Source organism: Opisthocomus hoazin, chromosome 6, assembly GCF_030867145.1.
Source record: "Opisthocomus hoazin isolate bOpiHoa1 chromosome 6, bOpiHoa1.hap1, whole genome shotgun sequence".
Lineage (NCBI taxonomy): Eukaryota > Metazoa > Chordata > Aves > Opisthocomiformes > Opisthocomidae > Opisthocomus > Opisthocomus hoazin.
Genome location: NC_134419.1, coordinates 60,455,702 through 60,469,892, shown reverse-complemented (window position 1 = coordinate 60,469,892; position 14,191 = coordinate 60,455,702). Strand labels below are relative to the sequence as shown.

The 14,191-nt window shown below is 51.6% G+C and overlaps 1 protein-coding gene across 1 annotated transcript; it reads right to left on the bottom strand.

The window, feature by feature from the left end:
* Window positions 1-5,047: 5,047 nt before the first annotated feature.
* On the bottom strand, window positions 5,048-11,064 carry TMEM72 (transmembrane protein 72). Its single transcript, XM_009935656.2, has 5 exons — window positions 10,995-11,064; window positions 6,989-7,055; window positions 6,554-6,625; window positions 5,698-5,837; window positions 5,048-5,508 (listed from the first exon to the last, which is right to left on the bottom strand). Exons 1-5 carry the CDS (start codon window positions 11,062-11,064, stop codon window positions 5,048-5,050), a joined length of 810 nt encoding a protein of 269 aa, XP_009933958.1.
* Window positions 11,065-14,191: the final 3,127 nt, after the last annotated feature.

The following is a 14,191-nucleotide window of genomic DNA, read 5'->3' as shown; positions in this document are numbered from 1 at the left end:
CAAGGAGGGGCTGGGCAGAAGGAAGAGGCAGGACTGGGACGGGGATTAGTGCTAAGATGCTGTTCACAGCTTCCTCCTGTGCTTATGAAGTCCCCTTTAGGTATAGGCTGGGGTGAAGAAGAGCTGCCAGGAAACATTACTCTTTCTGGACTTTGCTCTTTGTTTTTTGTTTCTTGGGGTTTTTTTGTGGGTGGTTTTTTTGGTTTTGCCTTTTTTTTTTTTTCCTGTCTGAGATATGGATTCCCTATTTAATGTGTGGTCCAAAGACCTGGGCTGGGAAATCAAGTTCCCGGTATTTTGCACAGAGCCTCAAAACAGGGTTCAATAAAGTCGCATGGTGAGTGAATAGCTGCCTAGAATTAATTACCTAAAGGTACCTTAATTATTCACTAAGATATAACCTAGGTGCAGACATTTCACCCGTGGTATGCAAGCTGGTATATGGTGGCTGGAAGACAGATTCCTGCTTTTGCCTATGCCATGCCAGGAAGATAAGGGAGCCGACAGCTCTGAGGAATCCCAGGCAGGTTTGGGACCTGATTTCTGGTTCCTGAAATTTCTGCATGGCACAAAAGGCGGGAGTGCAGCCAAAACAGAACCTGCATTTCTTGCCCAGCACATGGGAGAATCTCCTGAATGGGAAGGGAGAAGACGCAGGGCTGAGGAGTGGTAGGGTTGCAGGTGTGTGACAATGCAGCATTTGTAATCATGTGGAGACAGGTCCTCTCCTGCACGTGGATATGACTCAGTAATGAATTAGGAGCCACCCATGCCACTGATGCCAATACCAGTGTTTGCTGCTGCGAGTGTTGCACACATGGGTATGAACCAGGCATTTCTGATTTCGAGTGCTGACACTGCAGAAACTGAACACTTTTCTCTCCAAAAATACCTTGTTGTCCTAACACTCCTGTTGCATGGGTAAAACGTTCATACCCTGTTTTGAACAGGGAGCAGTGCTCAGAGCAGCTGGGGGGAGCTGGGGAGTTAGGAGGGCGGCTGTCTGAGTGCCTGGCACGAGGTGGGAGCACTGTGGTGTGGCAGGCAGTGTACCTGCCTTCGGGGCTGCGCAACAGCTACTCGTGCTAGTGCACGTTGGACACAAAGAGGAGTTGTAATCAAAACCTTCACTGAAATCTATTTTTACCTTCTTATAAAAGTTAAAATGGAGTATTTGTTTGCAACATAGTGGTTCACCTAGTTGTGATGGTTGCTGACAAGTAGCATTGTAAAATATTTCCAGTACACATGTACTTGCGAAGCAGGCAAATTTTCCATCATGCAGGGAAATCTTTGTAGGAAACTTTGAAGAAAACAATTTCTGGCAGGATTACCTCACAGAATTTCACCTTACACATGTATTTCTTTTGCATGATTCATCTTTTTTCTTTTCATTATGTGAATCCATAGGAGTTTATAGCTTTACACTGAGCTCTAGCTCAGTGACTTAATCTCAATGGATTAGCTCTATCATGAATTAACTGTTATGCAGGTAAAAGTTCTACAGCAGTGTTCATGTGGTGCTGTGTGGACTTACTGTTCAGGCAGCTGAAGTTCAGATATGACTGCACTGCACAGTTAATAGTGTCAAATTCTTCCTCTTTTTCTTTTCCTGCAATTGCCCCTCATATATGAAGTTTTCATATACAGGCCTCTCAACAGCTCTTTACAGCATCTCTGGTGCTTTCAATAGACCCTGGGACACCCCTCACAGCCAGATGTAAGGAGAGGGGCCAACACAGAAGTGCACACTTGAGCAAATAATCTCTGAGCCCTCTGTGAAGTCACCTGACACCCCCTGAGGCTGAACATTTCCTTTGCACTGGGATATTAAAGAAAGCCCGAGGCTGTATTTCTTTAAGCAGTTGAGCTGCTCTAACAGCCTGCTGCCTCTGAAAGGGGTGCTTTTATCCCTCATCCCCTTCATTTTGTGGCTGGCCCTTCCTTCCATGAATTTATTTGGCTCATTATCCCTGAAGATAGCCACCCACTTGCTTTATCCTAATTATGTTTCCTCTGAGCTAACGAGCTCTGTCAGGTGATGGAGCTGGCAGACAGCACCAGGAGTGGGATGGTGAGAAGCAGAGCAGGCAAAGTACAGACTCCTTGGCAGGGGTGACCCTGGGAGCAGCTCAGTCCCCGTGGCGGGACAGCACCCATCTGCTGCAGTTTAGGGCATAGCCCGGTGGCCTCTGGACCACCCTGCCCCCAGCTCTGTGATCCCAGCACTTCCCTGGCACTGATGCAGGCTCTTTGCAACTCCAGGGTGAGCCATCCACGGACCTTAACAGAACAGGCACAGAAAAGATGAGTAGCTATCTTCCAGCCTTCATCTCTGAGCGAGCTAGCTGTGGGCTTGGAGAAGAGCCAAGCCAACACAAGAAAGAAGGCAAGCAAAGCAACCAGGTCCAGTGTTGTCTCCAGGAAGGCTGAAAAACCACTCCACCTCTGGCTTCCCCCAGTCTTACATCCTAAGGAAAACCTACAACAGATTTTCAAAAGATCAGCTTAAAAACTGAAATGCCTAATACTGCAGAATCTAATGATTACAAATTCATTCTATGCATTTCACAGAGCAATGAAATTTGCTCCCCACATACTTCAAGGTGTCACAGGTGCTTTCACCACATTGCTTCTCCCCTTGCCAGCTGGTCCTGCAGCCCCACCAGTACAAAGCACAGGGCTGACTGAGTAAGGGCTGCAGGATAAAATTTGTTGCAAAGCAGCTGTCCCCCACCCAGGCTGCCCTGGAGGTTTGCTCAGGGCTAGAGAAGAGGCTGCAGAAATGTGGTCTTGCTCTCCTCAGCAGATCACTTGATCTATTGGGAGCGGTGCCTTTTCAACAAACCTTATCTCTGTGTGTGTAATTAGTTATGCAATGTTCAAAGAAGAGCCTTGGATGATGCAGAAAGCTGAGCTTGCTAATGAGAGCACGTCTAATAACAGAGCAGATGTGTGGTGGAGCTGGGGAGCCAGCTCTGAGCACAGTCTTTTGGGGCAGAGCTAGCAAGAGTGGGTACCCTGTTAGCATGGCTAGGTCAGCACCTTTGTTGATGTGGGTAAGCTGTTTGGACTTTAGAACAAAATAGCTTTATTTTTATTTCTTAATGTGGTGAAGGCACTAGCTTGAGGGTGGAGCTGTGGCTATCAGTTGTGCAGCGTTAGGCTGTAAATGAGCATGATTTTCTGCAGAAAATTTTGCAGGTGCCAAACTTCCCTAAAAGCAGATACGTACGTGACTCTTCTCCAGCACACAATTATGGGGTGGAGGGTTAATTTGTGCAGCCAGAAGGAGGAGGTCTCTGACCCAAGTATTGTGTTTAGAACAGATTGATACCAGCTATCATTTTAAATATTGATGATGCAACAAAAAGCTTTTTGATCATGTCTGACTGTAGGAATGACGAGTGTGTGCAACCATTCATAAGCTGCTCTTGTGGACAGAATTTCCTTATCAAACATAGGTAGTTGAATATTGTGGGTCAATGTCTTCCTCCTTCTTCCCCATCCATCTCCCAAATTAGGAGTCATTTAAAAAGAGTTTATTAAAAAGTAGCACTGGGTTTTTATCTCAATTGCCTTCTGATTTTTGAATGCTTACACTTCACATTTGCCACTTCAAACTACACTGCTTTCCTGAATGAACATAGTGATTGTGACTCAGAGACCTGAGATTTTAAAAAGAAGAAATTTTGTATTTCTAAGAAAGACATACAGCCCCATTGGCTTCTACCTTACAAACAGTCTAAGCAGGTCTCAGGGATCTTCTCTTCTTACCACCACCTCACCCCAGTGCTTTCTTTCTGGGCTCTAACCAGATAAAGTCTCTTCATCCCAGCAGTGGTGACAGTGTGGCCTCACATCCCGTATCTGGGAACACCCAGCCACCTGAGCCTTTTCCCATGTGCAGCCAGAAGAGTTGCCTGACTCTGATGAGAGGGTCTTAGTGATGGTGTCTGCAGGCACAGATGGCATTTGCCATCTAGAAACAGAAAGTCTTAGTTCTCAGGTGGGAGCGAGCCAAGGGCATGAGTTGCAGAGGAGAAATGCCTGATTGTAGGTGAAAAATCCTCAAAGGGCAGAATGAATATATGGTGGGATTAAGCCAGAGGTGAGGGGTTCAGGGAACAACTGGCATGGAGGGGACTGGTGGGACAGCACTGTAACTTTATTATTGCCTTTGCCTTCTGGGGCCCATAATTAACACATGTAGGGAGTTACACATGGTCTGATGTGCTAATGCGATGCTGAACCTCATGACCTGAGCTGCTATGTCATCCCAGAGTTATTCTAACTCAAGCAGACTGTCTGGGCAGGGGACACCAGGAAGCCCCAGGGTCCTCCCTTCTCCTGTGTAGGTGTCCACAAGGTCAGAGGTGATTTCCCTGCTGGGCTCAGAACATGTCTCAAGGAGGGGAGGCACTTGGCAGACGCTAGCCTCAGGGGTGTGCTTGGTCTCAGCCCACCTTCAAAATGACATTTTGGATACCCTGGGCCTGCTGCAGACTGTGCAGGTGCTGTGAGGGAACCTGCAGTTTGTGGTGCCCTGCGCTGGATGCGTCTCAGCCCTGAGCGCTTCTACATGCAGCGAGGGCAGGAGGGAGACAACTGCCTGCAGCAGGGGCTGTTCTGGGGGAATGGTGGTCTCCCCTCATCCTGCCTGCTGCTGCCTCATGGAAGGCATGTACCACAGCTGTGATGTCAGGCAGGAGCAGCTGCTGTGATGTGTCGTGCCGTAACAGAAGAGTGACCCACATGTGAGGCCATGGAAGCAGAAACCTTACTATTCTGGCACTACCCTGGCTGAACAACCACTAGTCCCCTGGGCATGACGCTGCAGGGCTGGGGACCACTACTGGCCCTGTCACAAGGTATGGGACCATGTAGTGCAGGCATCCTCTCGAAAACGGGGTGACACAGTTGTCACCCTGGAGGCAGGGAGGGAAAGGAGGGCCACCTCTGGGGGCCCCTCAGCTGCTAGAGCAGCAGGGAGAGATGCCAGCAGCAGGGGTAGCAGGTCTGGCTTGTCCTTGTTCCTGCTGAGGTCTCAAAAGAGGCCCGTGGAGCTGAGGGGAGCAAGGATGATGGGGGCATCAGGTGGGTTGAGGATGGGTGTTGTGTCCGATGTGGTCTCATCAGCCTCGCTCTCCATCTCTTCCAAGCTCTCGCTGACAGAGGGGATGATCTGTACCACCTTCTCCTGGAAGTGCACTTGCTTACGTGGGGCTGGCGGGGCCACTGGTTGTGCAGGAGCTACCAGGGTTGGGGTCCAGTCCTTGCTGCCCTTGAGGATGCTCTTCATGTGGCCCAGCAGCGAGCGGTGCTGCTCCCTCTGGGCCCCATCAAAGGTGTAGGTCTGCTCAGTGTCACCAGCGACGGTTGGGGCTGTCATCATGGCTGAAGGGTCCACGTACTGTCCCACCTGGGGATGCGTCTCTTTGTGTGCTGAGCTCTTCCTCCTCTTGCTCAGCAAGAAGTAGGCCAAGGCAGTGAGCACCAGCATGGACCCTGGGGAGAAGGTCATGTTGGCTGAGCATTGGGGCAAAGTGAAGTGCTCACCAAGCAGTGCCTGGTCCAGCTAGCTCAGTGGTCCCCGCAACTGATTCGTGCCCCACACACCCCCACCCTCTCTGGCCCCCAACAGACCATGCTCCTCTTCCATCTGCACTACTCCCCACCCCAGCACGGGCTCCTCACCAGGGATGGTGACATGCCAGACAAGGATGGGATGCAGGAAGCAAGCCACTGACAGCAGCATGTACCCCAGGAATTTCTGGAAGCTCCCTGGCTGTCTAGCTCGCTTGCAGCAGGCCTGTACCAGGGAGTCGGGCTCATATCTGGGGAGAGAAACAGCGGTCCTTGTGGAATGGGGCACCAAGCACATGGCAAGAAGATTTCGACTTAAGAATCACCCATCTAAAGGTTCAGATCCTCACTCTGGCTTGCCAGGAAAGCACTGTGTTGGTGAGGGAAGGTAAGCAAAGCCTGAGTGAAGAGGCTCGGGGATACATCTGCCAGAGGTAAGCATCTCAGGCCATCTCTCCTTGGTGCGTTTGCCTTCCTGGCAACTAGTTGAGTGCCTGTTAGCTGGAGTAAGGCATTGCCTTTAAGCTGTCAGGGCTTTTGAGTTTATGCTAAAAGCAGAAGTTCTCAGCCTCTGAGAAGTACATAAGGATTTTCTACATTCTAACTCCAACTTCTGTGCTGTCTCTGGGAGGGAGCTGCAGCTCACCCTGGGGATTTGGCTCTTCCTTCAACCCCAGTCCATTGTGGGGCTTCATACTGTGTGTTAAGCAGATGCTGCAGACCAGGGTTTTTCATGCTGATGCTCAGCAAATTATAGCACAAGCTTGGGTTAAAACATGGGCTTAACTGTCTATGGACATGGCCCCACTTACCTCCTCACTGTCTGAGTGCACTTGCCATGACAGTAGGGGCAGCGCCTTTGGTTTGGCACTTGCAGCTGAGCTAGGTCTGGTGTTGCCTGCAAGGGGCAAATTGCCTTAATGGAGGTCCCACCAAGCCTTGAGAAAACCGGACAGGGTCTACTCACGTGAAGCACATCTCCAGGCACAAACTGAGAAAGAAGAATCCTTCACAGACAGTAACTGCAACCCCTGAAAAACTGAAAGGCGGAGCTGTCAGGGGTCAGGGCCAGGCTAAAGTATGCTCTCTGGGTGGCAGAAGGGGCACAGAAGGCTAGGATTTACTACCCGGTTCACAGCAGAGTCTGTGTGCTGGGGTCTGAACACCCCCGTGGGTCAGCTCGCAGCCAGTGTCACCTCTGGCCTCCGTGAGCCTGCAGTATCATCACTTTCTCTAACAGAAACAGCTTTCTTATCCGAAACTTAGAGGTGGAGATCTGAATTGCCCAAATCCTCGGACACTGCTCCCTGCTGCTGTTGCAGTCTCACCTGGTGCTACATATGATAGAGGGGTTGGATGTATCACCCCCACCGACTCTGATTCCAAGGGCAAAAATACTCACAGCAGATAGAAAGCCAGGCTTTTGAACTGTCCTCGCTGCAGAGTTTCTACACCCACACCGATCAGCACTAGAAAGAGAAGGCAGGAAAGATGATGACTGCAGGACTGGTTCCCGACTCTCCAGTGCCCCACCAGCTCCCAGGATCTATGTACCGGTTTCCCCAGGGGCTGGCGAGGCTGCTCCTCCCGTGGTGTGCAGCATGCTACGACTGCCAACACCAGTGATTCATACTGACACACCAGCCCAGGGGGGTCAGAGCTGAACGCTGGCCTTGACACACAGCCCAGAAACCCATCCCAGCTGCTCCCCTGTCATAGCAGCCTCGCCACTGCGTGGGCTGGGGAGAGGTGCCCTGGGGATACCAGCTGGCCTTGGACAGCGGGGGGAGGAGAGCAGGGGTGTCCTGTGTCCCTTCCACCCCCTGCCATGCAGCTCCATCACTGCTGCCGCAGGGACTTCCCTCCGGTTGCCCCATCCACCTCTACCCACTCCCACTCTGGGGACCTCTCTGCCCAGGCGCCCAGTGCCTGCCGGCCTCTCTGCCCTGCCCTCCCTGCGTGCCCAGGCCTGCTGCACCCAACGTGCGGCTGCAGGGCAGCAGCAGGGCAGGGGAACCGTGCCGGCTGCCTTCACAAAGGGCTGTAGCCATGGCATCAAGATCCTTTGCTAGCCAAACAGAAAAACATAACGGGAGCAGGCAGATTAAAAACATGGAATGAACATCTCCTCAGTGCCCCGGCCAGCACAGCACACCAGGGAGTCAGTTTAAGGGCGATTAAGAGTATTAGCGAGGCTAAAATCTTCCCTGGACTGGCCATTGGGGGCCAATAGCTTCAGAGGATGGAAAATTTACTTCAACATCCTTCGATTCCCCACAAGACTGTTTCCAAAATGGTGCAAAACCAAAGTTCCTCACACTAGCTACAGCAAGTTGGTTGGTCCATGACCAACAGGGTGCACAAGTGCCAGTGGCATGGGGCTGTGTGAAGCCCAGGTCTCATGGCCAGGGCATTGCCCTAGGCAGACACTGCACACCTGTCCACGCGTGATCTCTCTGCATCTCACCAAGCAGTTCCTGCCCATCCACTGGTGCTCAGGAAGTTTACTGTTGGTCCTGCTCAGTGCATGCTGGCCAAGGCTTGAGGTGCTGGTTGGCTTCACTTACCTGAGCTGTGGTTTATCCCAGCTGGAGAAGGGTACAAGGCTCCCAAAGGGGGATGCAGTCCAGTGTCCACCAAGCCCATGAGGTGGGCCAATGCTGAGGGTCTGTACCTGAGCACACAGCTCTCCTGTCCAGGCTGAATTAGGCCTCTGTGCAGGCTCCCTGTGTCACCTGCAGCTGCTGGCCCCTGCCAGCCAGGGGAATGCATGGGGCCCACATGACACGCTCCACAATGGAGGCTGCATCTCCAGCCCCGAGCAGAGGCGTGGGGAAACCAGTCCCATCAGAGGGCCGTCAAGCTATGTAAGCTGTGTAATCCTGCATGCAAAGTATTGTTCTTTGCTACCTAGTGACCAAGAAGCCTTCTTTATGATTTTCCCTACAAATGCAGAATTCATTCACTTGTCCATTCATTCCCTGTGGATGAATGCAGAATTCAACAGCTTGGCTGTTACGCTCGAGCCTCTGCTCTGGTTGGGGAGGTTGCCTTGTTTTGCACAGCTTCTGCTTTATCCGCAAAGCTGTTTGGATGAAGAGTCTGCAAGAAGCAAAGGACTTGTTTCCATGATGTTTGTTTGGACTAGTTGCTGCCTTGATTTGGATCTGATCCAAACCATGTGGCTAAAGGCACATGATTAGGAATTATATGGTTGAAAGCGTGAGAATTAAGAAATAAGTAAAGACGCTCTCCCTAGATGCAGAAATCACAAGGCCTAAAATCTCTTAACTCCAGAGGTGCCCCAAACACTGCACTGAACTGCAGGGCTGTTGGATCACTCTTCCTGAGGCTCAGTTGGTAGCTGGGCTGCGTGATTTCTCACACTGAAGAAACCCTGTAGCCCCACCATCGCAGACAGACATTACACTCCAAGATCCTGGGAGAAGGGGAGGTTTATATTAGGTGGGTAATCTTCTGTGTTTGCAAGCAGCTTAAGGACCTGGCCAGGCCTTCTCAGAATCGATTAGCGAGGCTGATGCACTCTCCTCTTCCTTTCATGTTTGTTTGTTGTTTTTTTTTTTCAGACAAAACCCATGGGATTCTCTTCTGCATGGTTTCCATTTCATGCAAAAACCTCACACATCTCATCAGGCACTAAACACTGCATCAGGCTGTTTTCTTACTCCATTGAGGCATGTATAGGAATAAAATATAGGCACCCCCAGTTCTTCACTGGCCTTTTGGGAAAGTCAGGTGATATTGGGAACATCAGAGCAATGGAAAAGCATAGAGATCAGTAGTGCAGCTGTCTACGCTCTGTGATGCTTAGCAGAGAGACAACTACACTGCTTGTTTCGAGAAGAACTACAGAAAGGGTGCAGATGATGCAAAATTATGAAAACAAGCGGGAGAGAAATAGATTGTATTATTTCACTAAGACACTTCCAAACTGTAAGCTACTTTCAATGTTGCTGTTGTAGCTTTAGATTCCCCATGGCAACAAGCTCATGTTTTCTCCCAGGAAGGTCTCTGCGAGTTTCCTTGAAGCTTTAAGTGACAATAGGACCAGCATGGGGCTCATACGGGCCGAGCAGAATGGGAATGGATAAAGGAAGAGATCTGCATTTGCTGGTTAAAGCTGTGTCCCAGCTCCTATCTGTTGCAGTCTCATCATCATGTGCACTTATCTACTGGGAGTTTGTAAACTCAGAGACTCAGATCTCTGCCCATTATCGGTAGTTTAGCGCACATTCCAGAGCACAGCCTCCAGCATCCCAGCTGGGCTCTGGGGACCTGTGCTCTCTTCCACTGACCTGCGTGCTTTCTACTTTGCCCCTAACTTGAGCAAAGTGTCTCTCCTGGCAGTCTGCAGTCGATAAAGCAAATGAGGAGATAGGAGGGCCTGCTGCGACCTACCCTGGATTGTCCAAATCTGAAGTTCCTGGGGGTCTGACACAGGAACCACAGGCACAACCTCAAGTCACCTCTCACCAGGAACCTCTGGTTCACACCTCCAGCCTTCAGGGAAATCAGGCACTTTGATCTCTGCTTTACTGATGGGGAAACTGAGTCAGGGAGTGCTGCCTATCCTGTCACATAACAGTGAGTCAGCAGCAGTGCCAGACTGAACATCTGAGCCCTCGGCATTAGCTGTTTCCACATGTGCCATCTGGAGATGCCAGACGTGGGAGGGTTATTCACCACTGAACAGTCCTGGGTGAGATGCTGTGCCTGAGACATCCAGCTCAAAACACCTGCATTTCACCTGAAACCAAACGCTCAGCTGTGTCACCAAAGTAGCCCCTGGCAGTGGGTGAGCGGATGCAGCGAGCCAGGTGGGTGAATTTATGGTGTTTGTACTGCAGCTATAACCTGAACTGCTTCCTAAGCCTGCTCCTTGATGGGTTGCTAGAGAGGCAGAGCAGCACTTTGCCAGTAGCTGTGCACCATGGCTGGGACCTCTCCATCCTGCCTGGCACAGGACAACTCACTGTACACAGTGCAAGCTGCTCCTCCTTCATCTTCACATCCCACACAGCAGCCTGGCAGTTTTGCGCAGCCATGAGCATTTTGATTTTCAGTCTCATTCACATCTTGCCTGTGCCCATGTCTGTTTTAGAAGAACAAAATTTAGTTTTCTTTTCCATTTGTGCTTTAGCTTGTCCTCTGCCATACTGGGTGCTGGCTCTTCCTTTCACTGTGCCTCCCACAGCATTTGGAAAGAGCCAGGCCAGCACCCAGCACTCTCCCTCCCTGGGTCCCAAAGCAAAAGTGATGAAGTTTCCATGTCCCCCTCATAGGATGGGGCAGTGCCTGCACATGGTGAAAGGCAGGGAGACGGCTCAGGGGTCCCGACACCCACTCAGTGCCTTTTAGTGCCAAAGTAAAAGAGAGCTGACTCTTACCTGCTGCAGTGGAGATGCCCAGCAATCGGCAGGCGTACTCCAGGACACTCCAAAATGCCCTGTGCCGCATGGCGAAGAGATGAAGACTGTGGTGCTGACCAGGCAGAAGCTCCTCTCCACAGCCCGTGTCTCACGCACAGCCCAGCAGCTCCCAGCAGCAGGCAAAGTGTCCCGCACCCAGGACCGAGTGACCTTCCTTGGAGCAGGGCTGGCCACCTCCACTGGGGCCTCCCAGGGGAGGGTGGTCGGGGAGCGAGTGCCACCACGGAGAACCGGTCAGCACCGCTTCCAGCTGCTCCTGCGGGGGCTCTGGAGACCTGGCGTTCTCCTGCTTGCTTGCCGCTCGCTCGTGTTGCTGGCCCAGTGGTGATTAATGATTGGTAAGGGGGGGAGCGGCTTTGGGAGCATTTGCGCCGGGCTGCACGGCCTTTCCTGCTCCCGAGGAGGAAGCTCTGGAAGCCCAAGCTGATTAAATGCATGTGAAGTCATTAGTGCTGCGCAGCTCCCAGCAGGTTAACCATTTGTGAGGATGGCGATGTTTGCTCTTGGCGAGACAGAGGCAGGTTTCTGGCAGGGTGTGGGGCTCCCAGGGCACCCCAGTCCTGCCACCTCCTGCAGCTGAGCCCCCCGCTGTGGCTGCTGCTCATCTTGCAGGTTTTGCCAGGCTCCAACTAGTACGGCTGGGGCACCGTCCAGGCTGACGTGCAACCACAGGAACAAGGAGAACAGCTCTATTCGCAAGGGTCCTACAGACCCAGGCTGACCACAGCAGGGGAGATGTGTACCTCTCTTCTTGAGAACCTCAGTGAAATGCCTTTCTGTGTTGCAGTTGCCAGTGCCGTGTGAACAGTACCGGGGTTACACAAGTGTCCTCACACGGGAGTGGGGTGCATACGTACACAGACCTCTTTGTACTGAACTGCTTGGGGATCCTTGGCTTGTCTCTCCAGAACACAGCACCTCTGGAGAGGGAGGGGCAGCCCTAGGCATGTCTGAAGGCCAAGATGGGAGAGCACTGGCCTGGACCCCATCCCCACATGCCTCTACGCATGAACATGGTGCATCTTACTGGGCGTCACCAATTTGATCCCCACCTGTTGCTGCCGGGCAAGAGGCGGTGTCGGCAGACGCATCTGGTCATTGCAGTCCCGGCAGGAGGGCTGTGTGAGCAACAGCACAGTCCCGGCGGGCAGCGCAGCCGTCTGGTGCCTGCGGGGCCACAGGTTCACAGGTCAGTGAGCTCACCTTGTGCTGCAGTCAGTGTCGAGCGAGTCACCGCAGCCCCTGCCCCTCGCTGCGCTGGCTGCAAAGCCGGCAGCGGTGCGGGCAAGGGGCTGGGTGAATCACCTTCAGCTCATGCACAGGCAGCCCTGTGGGGAGGCGGCAACTGGCCGAACCTGTCTGCTGTGATCCCTTCTCACCTGCCTGAGACTGCAAAGCTGAACCTGGCCAATACGTGTTGTACTGATGTGTCCTGGGGTTAGAGATGACTTGGTCTAAGGGCACAGCAACATCTTTTCTTGCACAAGATCTTGGTCTGTATTTCAGACTGGGATATTCCCAGGACAGCCAAATGCCCGAGCTCATGAAATGGGTCCCGAATTCTTGTAAATAACTGCAGACATCATTTTTCTGAACACTTACAAGGTGGTGGATGGCAGGGATTTTGCAGCAGGAAATGCTGACAAGATTTGAAGGCAAAGCATGTTTTCCATGTGAAAAATGGAAAAGCCCGCTGAAGAAGGGCTTCCAGAACATCCCAAGGGGCAGTGCTGAATGGTGCAGACCCAAAATGTGTCTTTGCCTTGCAGCACAGGCACTGCCTTTGGGTGTTCCTGTTTCCTCTTGTCCTGCTGCTCCACCGCGGGTGTTTGACAAAACTATGGGTTTTCCACGGCTCATGACTCAGTGGTGTGTCAAAACTTCCTTTTCAAGAGAGACACAAAGAGGGAAACAGAAGCACGCCAGTGTGGAAGGTCACCCGAAGGCTGGGGAAGGGCCCAGCCGGGGCTCCCCGCTGCCCTGCCCGCTGTGGTCGGGCACGGCCTGGGTGATCCCTGTGCCCTCTCATGGTGCATTGCTACCAGCTCCAGGAGCACCCTCCACTTCCAGAAATCACCAAAGCACCTTAAGAGCCCTGAGGTTGTGCAAACCATCTGTGTGCCTTTTCAATTTTTGTCTTATTTTTTTTAACATTGATGCATTGCTTTTCAAGTGTTTCTTAACAAACATGAAAGCTTGAAAACTACACAAGAAGCAAACAGATGAGAGGAAGACACAAGAATCTTTCAGAATCACTTAGAACCATGAACTTAGCCTTGAAGAAATGTAGCAAGCACCACAGTGCAATTCTGAATACTGCCAGCAACCACTCTTCAGCGGACCCAGCACCTCCCAGTGCAGCAAACTGCGGCCTCCTCCTGTGGCAGGGGTCCCCATTGCCAGCATGGCAGCACCGCGTGCCGGGCTCAGTTACTCTGGAGCTCTTATTAAACTGCACTGAGTTCTTACCCTGACACTGAATAACTTTGTCTAAGTGCCCTTGACAGCAATGTTTCTTTTCTGGAGAGCAACAAGCCTCAGGGTTTAAAATAAACGTAAATTTATGGGTGGTGGTGGTGGTGCTGAAGAAGGAACAGAATCCATTTGGGAAAGGCAGATTAATAAGTTAACAATTTCAGCCTCCTGTCTCCCTCCCATGTTCCCTTAGCTATTGCCCAACCTCCATCCTCTGAGTGGGCCTACATCAGCGTTCCTGGGGGTGCTTATCTCCTGCCTGAGGAGACCCTTAGCCTGGGGTAACTCAAGGTCTTCCTCATTCACTGTTCACCAGTGCACTAGTGCTTCTCACTCCGGTGCCCAGGAGGGGAGCAGGGAGTGAGCAGGATGGGTATCCTCAGACATGCTTTGTACCAACAGTCCTTCAGCAGCTCCTTCCTTCCATTTAGGATTTTTTTGGCTAGTGCTCCTACAAATCAACCTCACATGAACCTGACTTTTCTTGGCTGAGAGGTCTCTCCTCATTCTGTCTCTGTTCAAGTGGGGAGATGAAACCCTCAGTGAAACTGTGAGCCATTTTAAGTGTGTTTTGTTGAGGTTTTTAGGCATAAGTTTACGCAGTCAGAAGAGGACTGAGAACTTATGACCTTAGAGGGGTTTAATAGCCTGTAACCAACACTGCAAAACCTAGGCACTGG

Bases quoted from the DNA above. Each gene is read 5' to 3' on its own strand.
- TMEM72 (XM_009935656.2), bottom strand. From the start codon at position 11,064: ATGCGGCACAGGGCATTTTGGAGTGTCCTGGAGTACGCCTGCCGATTG. The intron at 7,056-10,994 runs GTAAGAGTCAGC...TTCTCTTTCTAG, and splicing joins GGGCATCTCCACTGCAGCAG to TGCTGATCGGTGTGGGTGTA. The intron at 5,509-5,697 runs GTGAGGAGCCCG...CCTTCTCCCCAG, and splicing joins CTGGCATGTCACCATCCCTG to GGTCCATGCTGGTGCTCACT.